Source organism: Megalops cyprinoides, chromosome 24 (genome assembly GCF_013368585.1).
Source record: "Megalops cyprinoides isolate fMegCyp1 chromosome 24, fMegCyp1.pri, whole genome shotgun sequence".
Lineage (NCBI taxonomy): Eukaryota > Metazoa > Chordata > Actinopteri > Elopiformes > Megalopidae > Megalops > Megalops cyprinoides.
The window spans coordinates 18,027,751-18,042,216 of record NC_050606.1 but is presented as its reverse complement, the minus strand read 5'-3'; the positions used below and the strand labels follow the sequence as shown (position 1 = coordinate 18,042,216).

The 14,466-nt window shown below is 41.9% G+C and overlaps 1 protein-coding gene across 1 annotated transcript; it reads right to left on the bottom strand.

Moving 5' to 3' along the window:
• Positions 1 to 318: 318 nt before the first annotated feature.
• Positions 319 to 13,350, bottom strand: LOC118771581 (myosin-7-like). The gene is made up of 36 exons (XM_036519587.1): positions 13,292 to 13,350; positions 12,298 to 12,506; positions 11,692 to 11,835; positions 11,448 to 11,604; positions 11,333 to 11,360; positions 10,888 to 10,993; positions 10,632 to 10,724; positions 10,474 to 10,537; positions 10,285 to 10,383; positions 10,094 to 10,197; positions 9,828 to 9,966; positions 9,546 to 9,664; positions 9,261 to 9,410; positions 8,984 to 9,154; positions 8,453 to 8,762; positions 8,190 to 8,275; positions 7,221 to 7,426; positions 6,702 to 6,825; positions 6,019 to 6,411; positions 5,617 to 5,859; positions 5,359 to 5,535; positions 5,082 to 5,227; positions 4,909 to 4,999; positions 4,032 to 4,421; positions 3,709 to 3,835; positions 3,496 to 3,614; positions 3,197 to 3,393; positions 2,806 to 2,989; positions 2,538 to 2,703; positions 2,297 to 2,421; positions 1,889 to 2,197; positions 1,575 to 1,778; positions 1,186 to 1,482; positions 829 to 933; positions 623 to 718; positions 319 to 501 (listed from the first exon to the last, which is right to left on the bottom strand). Exons 2-36 carry the CDS (start codon positions 12,496 to 12,498, stop codon positions 319 to 321), a joined length of 5,853 nt encoding a protein of 1,950 aa, XP_036375480.1. The 5' UTR covers positions 12,499 to 12,506; positions 13,292 to 13,350.
• Positions 13,351 to 14,466: the final 1,116 nt, after the last annotated feature.

Below are 14,466 nucleotides of genomic sequence, written 5' to 3'. Positions count from 1 at the left end.
GTTAACTTATACATTTTTTATCAAGACATGCTATTAAAATGATTGATTAAAACAAAGAGCTGTACACAATGAATAGGCTTCATGAGGTCAATTCACAAATTATGTTACAATATGCCTGTCCAAAACAAAACAATGATTTCTATCACTGGTGTGATTTAATTTTCTCTTTGTCATGAAATGACCTAAAGAACAGCTTCTTCATTGTGCCAGCAAAGCACTTTGTTTTAATTAGTGGTAAGGGAGCCACGAAAAAAAAAAAAAAAAAACATTATTGAAATCTTAATAAAAGAAGAATTAGGAATGTCTTAACACATTTAGTTATAGCACTAAAATTAAAAAGAAATGCAAAATAAGAATGTCACTGACCTTGGATCCCACGTCACGGCTCTTGGCTCGCAGCTTGTTGACCTGTGACTCGGCGATGTCGGCTCTCTCCTCCGCCTCGTCCAGTTCATGCTGCAGCTTGCGGAACTTGGTCAGGTTACTGTTGGCCTGTTCCTCCTGTGTCACACAAACACAGCACATCATTAAGGCCTGACCTGAGAAGCACAGCTCTGTGCTGTAGGGGATAGTATATCCAGCTAAGTCTACCTCAGTGTAATAAGTACAGGCCAATACTCACAGCCTCCTCTGCAGTTCTCTTGTAGGACTTCACTTTCAGCTGCAGCTTGTCCACCAGGTCCTGCAGACGGGCTAAATTCTTGCGGTCCTCCTCAGTCTGCCAACACATAACGCCGTACATTTTTATGACCAGACTAGAGAGATTATACTGCATGTGCTTGCATGTGCTTGATATTAAAGAGAATATAGAGGGAAGTCTGAAGTAACCTGGTAGGTGAGCTCCTTGATACGTCTCTCATATTTACGGATTCCCTTCACAGAATCGCTGCTCTTCTTCTGTTCTGCCTCCACTTCATTTTCCAGTTCCCTCACCTGCCAATGAATTGTAAAAAAAAGTTGCCTATATAAACATTTGTCAGTCAATATTGTGCATCCTCAGTATGATGTGCTGGTACATTGTTGAAAAACATTGCTGATGTATATAATGAGATGCTGGATGGGATTGCATTAATTCCAATAAAAGGATCTTGGCACTTAGTATTTTTGACACATGCAATGCAATTATTCACAAAAACCTATGTGAAACATATAAGACAGTTGAGATTCAGCATTGAAGACACTCACCCTGGCCTCCAGCTTCTGCACCTGCTTCTTGCCCCCCTTCATGGCGATTTGCTCAGCTTCATCCAGGCGGTGCTGCAGGTCCTTGATGGTCTGCTCCATGTTCTTCTTCATGCGCTCCAGGTGAGCACTAGTGTCCTGCTCCTTCTTCAGCTCCTCTGCCATCATGGCAGCATCAGTGATGGCCTTCTTGGCCTTTTCCTCAGCATTTCTGCACTCCTGTACAGCCTCCTCCACCTCAGTCTGAAGCTGGGCTGTGTCACCCTCCAGCTTCTTCTTCTGGTTTAACAGGCTGGTGTTCTACACAGAGACAGAGATATTTCACAGAATGATCTCCAGAAAAGGCTCTCATCTTATCAATGGGACCAGGGAAAAAGTGGTCATTTCACTACCTGTGAGTGCAGCAGCTGCACCCTCTCACTGACATCCAGCAGCTCCTGCTCAGCCAGCTTGCGGCCTCTTTCTGTTTGCTCCACCATGGCCCTCAGCTCCTCCAGCTCTGCCTGCAGCAGATTGTTGCGTCTCTCTACAATGGCAATGTTCTCCTTCAGGTCGTCACTGGCACGGAGAGAGTCGTCCAACTGCAGTTGAGCATCCTGGAAGTAATTAACAAAAAAACATAAAAAATCTGTATCATTCAAATCACTTCTACAAAGAACACCACTTTGATTTGACAAGTATTTCTTTGACATCACTGTTGATTTACCTTCAGGTGTGCATGGATGGCCTTCAGCTGCTTCTGGGCCTCAGCAGCCTGCCTGTTGGCCTGGCTCAGCTGAATCTCCATCTCATTGAGGTCTCCCTCCATCTTCTTCTTCAGCCTGAGGGCTTCATTCCTACTACGGGTCTCTGCCTCCAGAGAGCTCTGCAGAGTATCTACCACTCTCTGTTGGTTCCTCTTGGCCTGCTCCATCTCCTCATCCTTCTCAGCAAGCTTGCGCTCAATATCAGCTTTCACCTGGTTAAACTCCAGCTGGGCTCTCAGGATCTTACCCTCCTCATGCTCTAGAGAGGCCTATTGGAATTGGTTACTTTAACTTATTATACTTACTTATGTGCTGAATACAGCCAAATTGTATACACTTTTCATTAGAATACTGCATTATTCTCTCACCTCAGCTTCCTCCAGGGCTGCCTGGATCTCTGCTTTTTCCTGTTCCAGCTGTTTACGGATCTTCTCCAGCTCATGGATGCTCTTTCCTCCCTCACCAAGTTGCTCGGTGAGATCAGAAATTTCCTCTGAGAAAATATTGTTGTTAGAATCTCAGAACTTCTGCTGTTAAATTATCATTTTATCATGTCATTACACATTTGTTAAGATAACAGAATAACAGAATTTAAAATATATATTAGACCTTGCAGATTCTTGTTTTCTCTCTTCATTGTCTCCAGGTGATCTAAAGATTCCTCATAAGAGTTCTTCAGCTTGAAGAGTTCAGTGCTCAGAGACCTGGCCTCCTTCTGGGAACTCTCCAGTTCACTCTGTGACTCCTCATACTTCTGCTTCCACTCAGCCAGGACCTGGTAGGATAATAATAATAAAATTAGTTTACTTTCATTTGTTATATTTCTAAATTCATTTCACAAAATTGTAAAAGCTCCCATTTCTCCACCTTCTCTGACCTTGTCAAAGTTTCTTTGCTTCTTGTCCAGAGCGGCAGCAGCTGCGTTGGATCTCTCCACATCCACCATGAGATCTTCGATCTCATTCTGCAGCCTGTGTTTGGTCTTCTCCAGGGAGGAGCATTTAGCATTCACAGCTTCCACAGCCTCTTCTGCATCCTGCAGACGCTGAGCCAGTTTCTTCCTGAATTAGATAGAGGGAGACCCAAAGCCTATCAGTGTGCTTGGGGAGAACTGCACCAGAATGGCATACTAGCTTGCCACACTAGTAGCTCCAAGGTCAAGTATAAAGCAAAGTAAACTCACGTATTTGAAAAATACAAAGTTCACATTCTTTGCAGTAGAAAGAATAGATAAATAATATGACTGCTTTTGCATAGTAATCCCTTACTTTGCATCCTCCAGTTCCTCAGTCCTCTGGATGGCATCAGTCTCATATTTGGTCCTCCACTGAGCCACTTCAGAGTTGGCCTTGGAGAGACTGCGCTGGAGCTCAGCCTTGGCCTCCTGCTCCTCCTCATACTGCTCCCTCAGCAGGTCTGAGTCATGGCGGGCAGACTGCACTGCATGGGCCAGAGCATTCTTTGCCTGAAGGAGACAGACAGAACATGCAAGAAATCATTGTAGCACAGCAATGCTGTAACTCACATGTTCAACTTGTTCAAGGCTTTTACACTGTGGATAAATCACCTTGACTTCCTCCTCAAGTTGTCTTTTGAGGTCCTCAACTTGCTGGGTGTAGGATTGCTTTCCTCTGGTGAGCTGGGAGACCAGGGAGTCCTTCTCTTCCAGAAGCCTTGCAAGTTCACCTAGAACGGCCCAGAAGTTTAAGTAGTTTAAGTATGATTAATTCAAGAATCATTGTCTCTGGTTTCTTAGCCAAGTTGACACAGAAACACGTACCATTTTCGGTCTGAAGCTTAGCTTTCTGCATGGTAAAGTCATTGATGGTACGCTGGCCTTCCTCCGCCTTTGCCCTGTATTCACTCATCTGGTCCTCCAGAGTTCGGCACAACTTTTCTAAATTAGCCTGCAAAAGAGATTTAAATTTCACATGCATACAATAAAACACTTTATTCATACACTTGTACAAAAATATGAATGGAACCAACGACTGGGAACTATGAACTTGGAGAGGCTTAAAATCTATTATTGTGACTGGCAGCGCAACATAACTAGAAGGCCATATCTGAATGTTCTTGACTGGCGCTGAACCCTTAGCTTACCTTGGACTTGGCAGTTTGCTCCATGTTGGAGACCACATCGTCCAGCTCCAATCTGAGCTCACTCTTCTCCTTCTCCAGTTTCTGCTTCACTCTCTGCAGATTGTCGATCTGCTCCCCGAGGTCAGCCACACTGTCAGCTTGTTTCTTTCTCAGTGTGGCCGCTGTGGCCTCGTGTTGCAGTGTAGCCTCCTCCAGGTCTCTGCGTAATTTCTGGAACTCGGCCTCCCTCTTCTTGTTCATCTCGATCTGAGCGGCAGTGGCCCCACCTGCCTCCTCCAGCCTCTCACTAATCTCCTCCAGCTCTCTGGCCAAGTCTGCCCTCTGTTTCTCCACCTTAGCACGGGCAGCTCTCTCAGCCTCTAGCTCCTCCTCCAGCTCCTCAATGCGGGCCTAGCATGGAGACAAACATAAAGCGAAAGGCTCGTATCAGTCCAATACCATTCAATCTGAAATATGCAAATTGTATTTACACGTCTATATCACAGTATCTTGCAAGTTGAGAGAATAAAGAAGTTAAAAGTATTCAATGGAAGAATTATTTGAAAGTCCAATAAATTTTTTTGCTGTCAAACTGAATTTATTACACATAGCACATATTTCACAGACAACCCACACAATGGGGAGTGCAGTGTCAAAGAATTGTTCTTCTCAGCTACATATACATACAAAATTAATATGAGGAAGTATGGAGGCTGATTTTGAAAGCTTATGTATGTATTTTAATGCTTATGTCAGTATTTGATGAAATGTATTTTAGCTGAATGTCATGAGAAAAGGAATCATTGTTTTTTAAGCAAAATTCTCCGTTATATTCCTCCATTCAGATATTTCAACAGTGGTGTTGTCTTGCTTCAGTTCAACACTTGTATGAACTTACCTGCAACTCCTTCAGTTTCTTCTGGAGTTGAGCACCCATTGCCTGTTCATCTTCAATTTTGCTGTTTAGCTGGCTAATCTCAAAGTCTTTCCTACGAAAGAGAAGTAGTATGTTCAGCAGATCATTACACTGACTATGTATATACAGCATACAGTTTGCTGTTGGGATCTTACTTCTTCAGCTTCTCTTCGAGCTGCTGCTTGTCATTCTCCAGGTCCATAACATTCTCCTGGGTCAACTTAAGGTCTCCTTCCAGCTTCCTCTTTACCCTCTCAAGATCCATTCGAATCTTCTTCTCTTGTTCCAAAGACCCTTCAAGCTAGGAATAAGATTTTTGATTTTTTTGTTAATTAAATTTTCCTGTTCAACAGATTACTATGTAAAATCATGTAAAGTAATAATCCCTCTACCCTGTAGCTGCTTCATAATATTTATATATGTACTACTTACATCATCCACTTGTTGCTCCAGCTTGGTCTTGGCCTTGGTCAGAGTGTTGACTTTGTCTTCCTCACTCTGAAGATCATCCAGGGTTTGCTGGTGAGCCTCCTGTAGAGCCTTCTTCTCCTTGGTCAGCTTGGCAATGATTTCGTCCTGAGCTGCCATTTCCTCAGTCAGATTCTTCACCTATAAACACAGGGAATGGTCGGCTGTTGCACACACCCAGTGACTATGAGTATTAAAGAACTGAATCCAGATAACACTGACCTTATTCTCAGTGGCATGCTTCTCCTTCTCTACTTTGGCCAGAGTGAGCTCCAGGTCATCAATGTCTTTCTTGAGCTCAGAACACTCATCCTCCAGCTTCCTCTTCTTGGCAGTCAGTTCTGCGTTCATCTCCTCCTCATCCTCCAGCCGCTCTGTCAGCTCTTTGACTTTGGCCTCCAGCTGGATCTTGTTCTTGATCAACCCTTCACAGCGTTCCTCTGCGTCTGAGAGATTATCTTGCTCCTGTCAAGAAGACAAATTCAGAAAGACAGCATTAACGACAAATGTCGGTCATCAATCGTGAGTTAACTTGTAACTTGATAACTTGTCACTTGAGATAAATTAATTGTGAAATAGACCCTATAAGCACCGTAATGTCTTAAGAGAAATAACTAAACTCACAGTCTGAACTTGAAGCTGCAGGTCATTCTTCTCTTGGAGAAGAGAGACCATCTTCTCTTCTAGCTCCTTCTTGCGGGCCTCAGATTTGGCAAATGCTTCTTTTAGCTTGGTAAACTCCTCCTTCATGTTGGCCATCTCCTTCTCAGCTTCAGCTGACCTCAGCAGAGGCTTGATCTTAAAGAACAGCTTCATCCAGGGCCAGTTCTTCACACCCATGAAGGCACGCACGTTCCACTGGATCACAAGCAAAGAATCCCTGCGCTCAACAATTTTCTGGAACTCAATTCTTGCAAGAATGCCGCGGGCTCTGGCCTGGATTCCAGTCAGGATGAGAGCCAGACGATCGTCTCTCATCTCCTCCAGCTGACCCAGCAGACCAGCCTTGAAGAACACCTGGTAGACATAAACAGTGACACTTTTTACACATTTCCCTCAATATTTATTTATATCCCAAAGGTTTCTGATAAAGCATTTGTAAAAATGTATATAATGCTATGTTACTGTTTTTTAATCCAGAAAACATGAGGGTCACATTCATTCTCATCCTAGTAATTTGGATTTTGTTAAACCATATTGTTTAAAATTTAAGCGAAACCTCTCAGTGCCTTTAGAAATAGAGGATGACCATGAAACAGGGCTAGGTCCTTGATGTATGTATGTACAGTATGTATTTGAGCTCTTACCTTAGTGTGTCCAAATCTGTACTGAGTGTGGTCGATGTCCAGAGACCCCAGCAGTTTCTCTGCTCCTTTCTTGCTGTCTATGAACTGTCCCTCTGGGATAGCAGCAGGGTTCAGGATACGGTATCTGCAAGTGATTGAGATCAAAAGAGAACATAAAAAAAGGAAACAGGGTATTTCTGGACAAAGGAAAATCTTAATGTGTATGATTTTTTAAGAACTGCCTAAATCCTTGATCCTTTAATGTCTTCCCCTGTGTTAGGACACAGACAGTTTGAACAAAAGTTCGATTTTGTAAATGATTGTTTTTAAAGCAATTTGTCGTCTCTTCTATGAGAGTCAATTCATATGTAGGCCTATTTTTATTAAATCTGATGTGAAGTGTAAATGTTGTTTAGCCACTGTGGTCACGGGAACATGAAATCGTCAAAGTTCACATTTTCTAAATTGCCAAGTTAAAAGCTATTTGAATAAAGTTTATTAGTGTTATTGCCTGTAACAAAGGAATTAAAGCTGCTGTACCTCTGTTTGAAGTCTCCATACAGGATCCTGTTGGGGAAGCCCTTTCTACAGATCCTGATGCCTTCCAGCACACCGTTACAGCGCAGCTGGTGCATCACCAGAGGATTCTCCATGGCCCCAGGAGTCTTGGTCTCATTGGGGATGATGCAGCGCACAAAGTGAGGGTGAGTGGACCTCAAGTTTGTCATCAGCTTATTCAGATTCTCCTGTGGAACGACAGCATTGCAAAATTCAACTGTCTATTAGACTAATTTAATACACAGCATCATAGTTATAATATTACACTTCAGTCTTAATAGCATTACACAGAGAAAACTTATATTGTTCACAAATAAAGAATTTTACTCCAGGAAACACAAGAGTCAGCATTATGCACCCTCTGGTAGTAAATATTATGTATAGTCTCCTGTAGTAGACATTACACTGATAAGACATATCACTGTTAAGACTGTTATGTTTTCTGAAGGTCTGAGACATCTAAGGGCATTTTTACCATTTCCTCAGGCAAAACCGAGACTATTCTGAGCTTATTTAGGAAAAGTGATTCTGTGTGTTACCTCCTCTTGTACTCGGGAGATGGGAGATTCCACAGAACTTAAAAAGGTTCCACTGAATGTGGTGAAGCAGAGCATTGGTGTAAAATTATTTTTGTTGGATTTGACTTCAGAGGATTACTTTGTGCATACATGACTTTATTTCTGAAAAGTATTCTTGTGCTATTAAGACTGAAGTAGAATATTTTAAGAAACGTTAAAGCAGTAATTCCAGCATATCCACTTTACTGCTATATCATGTTTTGTTCCTATTAGATCAGGGTTATGCATAAGTATTGTAAAAGTCTTTTTTCTCTCAGTGAAATAGTGATTACCAGTATTGTTGTAGAACATTTAGAATAAGATACTTCTGCTCTATGCTGTATGTATTACATCTATTACATCAGAGGCTACTTCCTTCTGCCGTTGCACTCACCCTGTGGAGAGCAGACACAGTCTGGAAGGAAGACCCTTTCTTCTTTCCTCCTCCCTTGCCTCCTTTTCCCCCACCTTGTTCCATTGCTGTTTGTTAAAAAATCAGTACATGGTTAACTCCCTATAACCTCCCCAAACAAAAAAGTGTTTAAAACTGATGATATTAAGTTCATCTATTTCCAAATGGTGATGATCCCCTGTCCCATTCTAACTTTAAAATCATTAGTAATCTACAGATAAAATTTCAATCTGACAACTGATTACCTGATTCAGCACCAGCATAATTTGCAAACAGCATTGACAATAACTTCAGAGTGGACTTCTGATACAGCCCAACAACGGTCTCATTCAGAGGGTCCTTGTTCTTGACCAGCCAGTTACAGATGTTGTAGTCCACAGTACCAGCATAGTGAACCAGGGCAAAATGGGCCTCTGGTTTGCCCTTGACAATCCTGGGCTTCTGGAAATTATTGGACTTGCCCAGATGGTTGTCATACAGCTTGGCTTTGAAGGTGGAATCACTGGCCTTAGGGAACATACACTCCTCTTCAAGGATGGACATGATGCCCATGGGCTACAGAGGAGGGAAACGGGGTTCCGTGAAAATACAAACTTGTCATAAATAGATGACAGACTTTGCCACTTGAGCAGTTTTTTAATATGTACACCATTATACTAGAATCCTTCCTCCTATTATCCTGCTGACAATTTTAAAAATCAACAACTGAGTGTCGAAGTGTCTAAGAATGTGTTCTCTTCGCAAAAGCCATGATGTATTTTTTGTCTCTGACCTACCTTCTCAATGAGGTCAATGCAAGCCTGCAAGTCCATGCCAAAGTCAATAAACTCCCAATCAATTCCCTCTTTCTTGTACTCTTCCTGCTCCAGCACAAACATGTGGTGGTTGAAAAACTGTTGCAATTTCTCGTTGGTGAAATTGATGCACAGCTGCTCAAAGGTGTTGAACTGAAATAGATAAAGGTGTTTTGATGACCTCATGGTAATTGCAATAAAATAGCCAAAAAACAACAAATATCCAAAAATCTACCAATAAACAGTCCAAAAAACGTACATCGAAGATCTCAAAGCCGGCGATGTCCAGTACACCAATGAAGTACTGGCGAGGCTGCTTGGTGTCCAGGGATTGGTTGATTCTCACCACCATCCAGAGGAACATCTTCTCGTACACTGACTTTGACAGAGCACCAATAGAGTAGTACACCTGTAAGAAAAGAAATGGATAGTAAACCTTTCAGAAAGGCTTGAGAAGAAATAGAAATAGAAACGCATATCAAATACTAATTAAGCAAAATTTAAATCCTAAAACTGAACTGAATTTACTGCCTGCTTATCTCACCTGCTGGACATTTTGTCCCTTGGTGACCCACTCGTTTCCTACTTTGACCCTTGGGTGACAGAGACCTTTGATGAGGTCAGCAGAGTTCAGGCCCATCAGATAAGCAACCTTGTCAGCATCTGGGAAATTTAATGGAAATTTCAGTAAAAAGAGCAAATTGGAGGCCTATGAAGGAATGTGTCCAACTACATTCCATGCAAGAAGTTTTCTTTGATAGCTGTATATGAATGAATGGCACACCCTGCATTCAGTATGGATCAAAGCTCCAGCCCTAAGACTCACCCTCAGTGCCGTCAGCTTCTGCCTGCTCCTCACGCTGCTTCTGTTTGAACTTCATATTGCCATAGTGCATGATGGCACCAGTCAGCTTGTAAATGCCATTCTTCTCCTCCTGGGTGAAGCCCAGCACATCAAAGGCGTCCTACAGGAGAGAGACATAGAAGTTGGGCTGGGGCTGAGGATCCATGAAGTTAAAGATCATTTATAAACATGAATAAAGATGGGGTCCTTTGACCTCCCTTGAAGTTGAACCATTATTCTTAACTCACGTCAGTGGCCATCAGCTCTTCAGCATCATTGATAGAGGCTACGGTGGTTTCTCCTTGGGAGATGAAGGCGTAGTCATAGGGGTTGTTGGTGATGAGCAGCATTTCTAATGAAGAATAAACACAGCTCAGTTTTCCTGTCTAATGCTGTAATTGGAAGACACTTTCAATGCAGAACTGTTATCAGAAGTCACCCAGCAACTCTGGCTTTCTTTGAGACAGGATCTGGTAGAAGATGTGATAGTCTCTCTCAGCCTTGAGCTGGAAAGTCACACGAGACTTCTCCAGAAGGTCTGCAACCAAAGGTTACAGGATTTTTCATGAACATGTAAAAAACAAGTCTCAAAAGGTAATTATTTTTGCATGATTACGTATTTACTTACAGGTCTCAATATCAGCAGAAGCTAGTTTCCCACTGGCCGCAAAATGAATTCGAATGAACTTGCCCTGATAGAAAAGGGAAACATGAAGTAAGTCAATCCCATCACATTAGCGTTTGTAGTTAATGTTTAATCTGCGGTGGCAGCAGAAGGACACTCACAAATCTTGAGGAGTTGTCATTCCTGATGGTCTTGGCATTACCAAAGGCCTCCAGAGCAGGGTTAGCCTGGATGATTTGATCCTCCAGGGTACCCTGAGTGTGAACACATGTGAAATTTTGTTAGAATAATAGGTAAATGGTAAAGGAATGGACACAAGCAGATAATATGAATCAGTACTAACATTATACTCAAATTTCAATTAATGTACTGGTCATTTTTACAAAGCTATCATTTTTGTACCAGATGAGCCCTGACCTTTTTTTCAGATGCTGCGTCTTTCTTCCCAGATGCAGCTGCAATGCTGGCGAAGTACTGGATGACTCTCTTGGTGTTCACAGTCTTCCCAGCACCAGATTCTCCACTGTGAGTAAGCATGCAAATGAAACACATTGTTAGAGGGATCTTTATGATACGTTCTGGGATTCTTCTCAAATTTGTAAAGGGAATTCTAAAATTAGTCATGACACTTTAAATGGTTATAAATTAAACATTACTCTGTGGTGCACTTTGAATGCTATCATTCAGGTCGCTCTATGTTCTCCCCTCAAAAATGAAAACACATGTAACTAACCAGTGAAGCTATTTGCAAATGTTAATACATAGTTCAGGAAGGAAAGAAAACTGTACATAACAATGTTCAGTTTTCAGAATAAATGTTTAGCAAACTAGCTTTTTATAAAACAGGAAGTTAGATACTTACGTGATCAAGATAGACTGATTTTCTCTGTCTGAAAAAGAAAGTATATGTTTATTTGAGGAATTACAAACTATTTTCTAATATACAGTTATAGACACTGATGGTGATAAGTGCACACCTGACAACATGTACTGATAGGCGTTGTCAGAGATGGAGAAGATATGAGGAGGAGCTTCACTCCTCTTCTTTCCTCTGTAAGCATTGACAACAACAGGATCGTACACTGGCAGCCACTTGTAGGGGTTGACAGTGACGCAGAAGAGCCCTGAATAAGTCTGAAGGAGAGAGAATCATAGTTTATAATGGATCCTCCCTCCAGCTCCTGTGTAAGTGAATGGAGAGAGGAGCAGTGCTGTACTCACATAGATCATCCAGGCTGCATAACGCTCTTTGAGGTTATACAGCACAGCGGGCTCGTGCAGGAAGGTGAACATTGCCATGTCTTCAATTTTATCAAACTTTGGCGGGTTCTGAGGGTGGACGTCACCCTCCTTCACGGTTACAGTCTGAAATAAAGCAGTGGTACGGACACACAAAAACAAATATTATTCCATTTCCTTTGCTTTGAACCCAATAGATGCACAAGTTTGCCCCTAGATCCAATAAATAATGAATCACAGGACAGCTCTATCAAATTTTAATAGGAACACACAGTCAGGGTACCTTCAAACTGAAAATTATTTAATGCACAATAAGAAAGTAATCAAATTTCTCAAGCTGCCAGCAATGAAAGTACTCCTTTGCAGGTCCTAGCATGTGTTCAAAGAGGACAGTAGAAACCAAAAAGAAATTACCTATTACCAAAGGTTCCTGAAAGAAGCCATAGGAGCCCAGAAAGACCCAGATGCTAATTTGCATTTGATCCTACGCCTATCTGCTGTCTCCTCACACAATCCTCTGTATCATATTTGCAAGGGTGACCAGTGGGAATGCGGTAGTCTCACAGTCTAACCTAGATTTCCTCATACCTTCCCATGCTCTGTTTCCGCGGTAACTTTGTCCCCGTCGCGGCTGGTGATGGAAGCCTTAACGTACTCGACCTCAGGGTCAGGTATGAAGCACTCCTTCTTCATGTCAAAGGGCCGGGTCTGGGCCTCCAGTCGCTCCTTGTCTGACTTGCGCAGATATGGAGCTGCAACCCCAAACTCCTCCATCACCGCGTCCCCCATTTTACAATCTATCAATCACATTTAAAAAAAAAAAATAAGTTGATTATATTGGCTATATGTTTGAGTACTTTGGCCTCCTAGCTGTTGTTCTGGTGTTTCTCCCTGTCTGTCAGTGTCATCCATGTGCTTTTGTGTACAGTTCCATTTGTTCAGGCCCTGCCCCGCTCTCCGCCCTGTCCCCGCCCACCTGATTTCCTGATCGTCTCCACCTGCCAGCCTGCCCACCTGCATCCCATCTACTCGTCGGCCCAGCCCTTTATATTCCCTGCTTGTCTCTGTCTTGTTGCCAGTTCGTCTCAGTGTTTCCTCTGTTACGTCCCTGCCTTGTTACTCGTGTTGCTGATCCCATACCAACTTTTGCCTGTCTTGCTACCTCGTTCCTGCCTGCCGTCATGCCTTGATTGCCTGATCTGCCTGCCTTCCCAGTTTTGACCCAGCCTGTTACTGTTTTGATCCCCGCTCCCTGTTTGTTCTGCCTCAGACTGGCTTCCTGATTTTTTGACCCTGTCTGTACTGCCACCATGAGCTTGCCCTGTGATTTGAATAAAGCCGCTTTGAACCTGAATACGCCTGGTCTACATTTGAGTCCGTGCCTGTGCCCTGACAATAAAACTGAATTTGTACTACCACTGCTCTTTTAATTTGATATGGAAAGGAAAGGGAAGGGAAGGAAAAATAAACTTTTTCAGTCATGTTTTATATATATGTATTGTTCTATTTTGTCATACACACACACACACAAAGTGCATTCTGCCATCTGTCTGCTGTAACTGTAAGCAGTTGTAGCTCTCACCTGATTTGAATGTTCCCTGTGGAGACGATTACCTTGATTGCTTGACCCTCTTGACCCTTCAAAGGCACAGAGCAAACAAAAAAAAAAAAACATTGACAATAAATCTGAAGGTTTAACACACCTTCATTCAGTTGACAGCACTGTCCATGGAAAAATCAAACTAGAAATGATGATTAACACTGCTATTTGTATTTTGTGTCCCTAAATTAGCCTAATGGTAAAACTATATACGTGTACTGAGAGATTTTAATTGTAATACTCTCCCAAATGTTGCTTCCTGAAAAGGTGTGTGCACCCTCTGTGTCCCTAACAACTTACCTTGATGTAGGAAGACAACTGTGCCCTGGGGCTGGTCTCTTTTTATAAAGACAGGAACACCTCCCTATGTGGAGATGGCATCTGAAGAATCAGAAATGCCAGTCTCGATATGGGAAGTGATAACGTTTCATCAAGAAAAATGGAGAAGTGTGTCCTCCCTGTCATTTCAATCATGTACACCTGATTTTTTGTATTTGTCCTGTTGTTATTTTTGTATTTTGGCTTTGCTTCAGAGACAAATTTCCATGTAACACTGATTTTCACTGGTGGGAAATATTGTCTTTTAACTTGTAAGGGTTATATATATGTATATATGTATGAGGTAAGATACATGCAAGATGATCAGAATAACCAGAGGAAAGCAGATTGTGTGTTTGTATGAATATTACATAAAGGTGAAATTGTGCTCTCGGAAAGGTGACATAGGTAGAAATTTTTAAGACTAACATGCCATTTATTAAAAAAATACAGTCACACCATATTACTTGCACAATATTTCCAAATAGATTTTTCACCAGTTCTGCTTAGATACAGTAAGTGGCCATTCAATTTTGTCATCAATTTTAATTTATTTAGTAAAACACAAAAGTTTAAGAGTTGTTTTGTGTCGAGACAAAGCAATATAACATTGAACACATATTAATAAAACTCAGTAGAAAAGTATAATATTCAGGAAACTAAGGGCATGTTTACCCTGTATATTTTTATGTTTTGAACATAGTAAAATTGCACTTTAATGGGCGTATTAGTTAAAAAGCTGATAAATATAAAAGGAAAATATTTTTACTCTTGAGCATTGGCTAAATTTTGTGAACCTTGTTTTATGTGCGGTGCTGCGGTACGGAGCAGTTTCATTA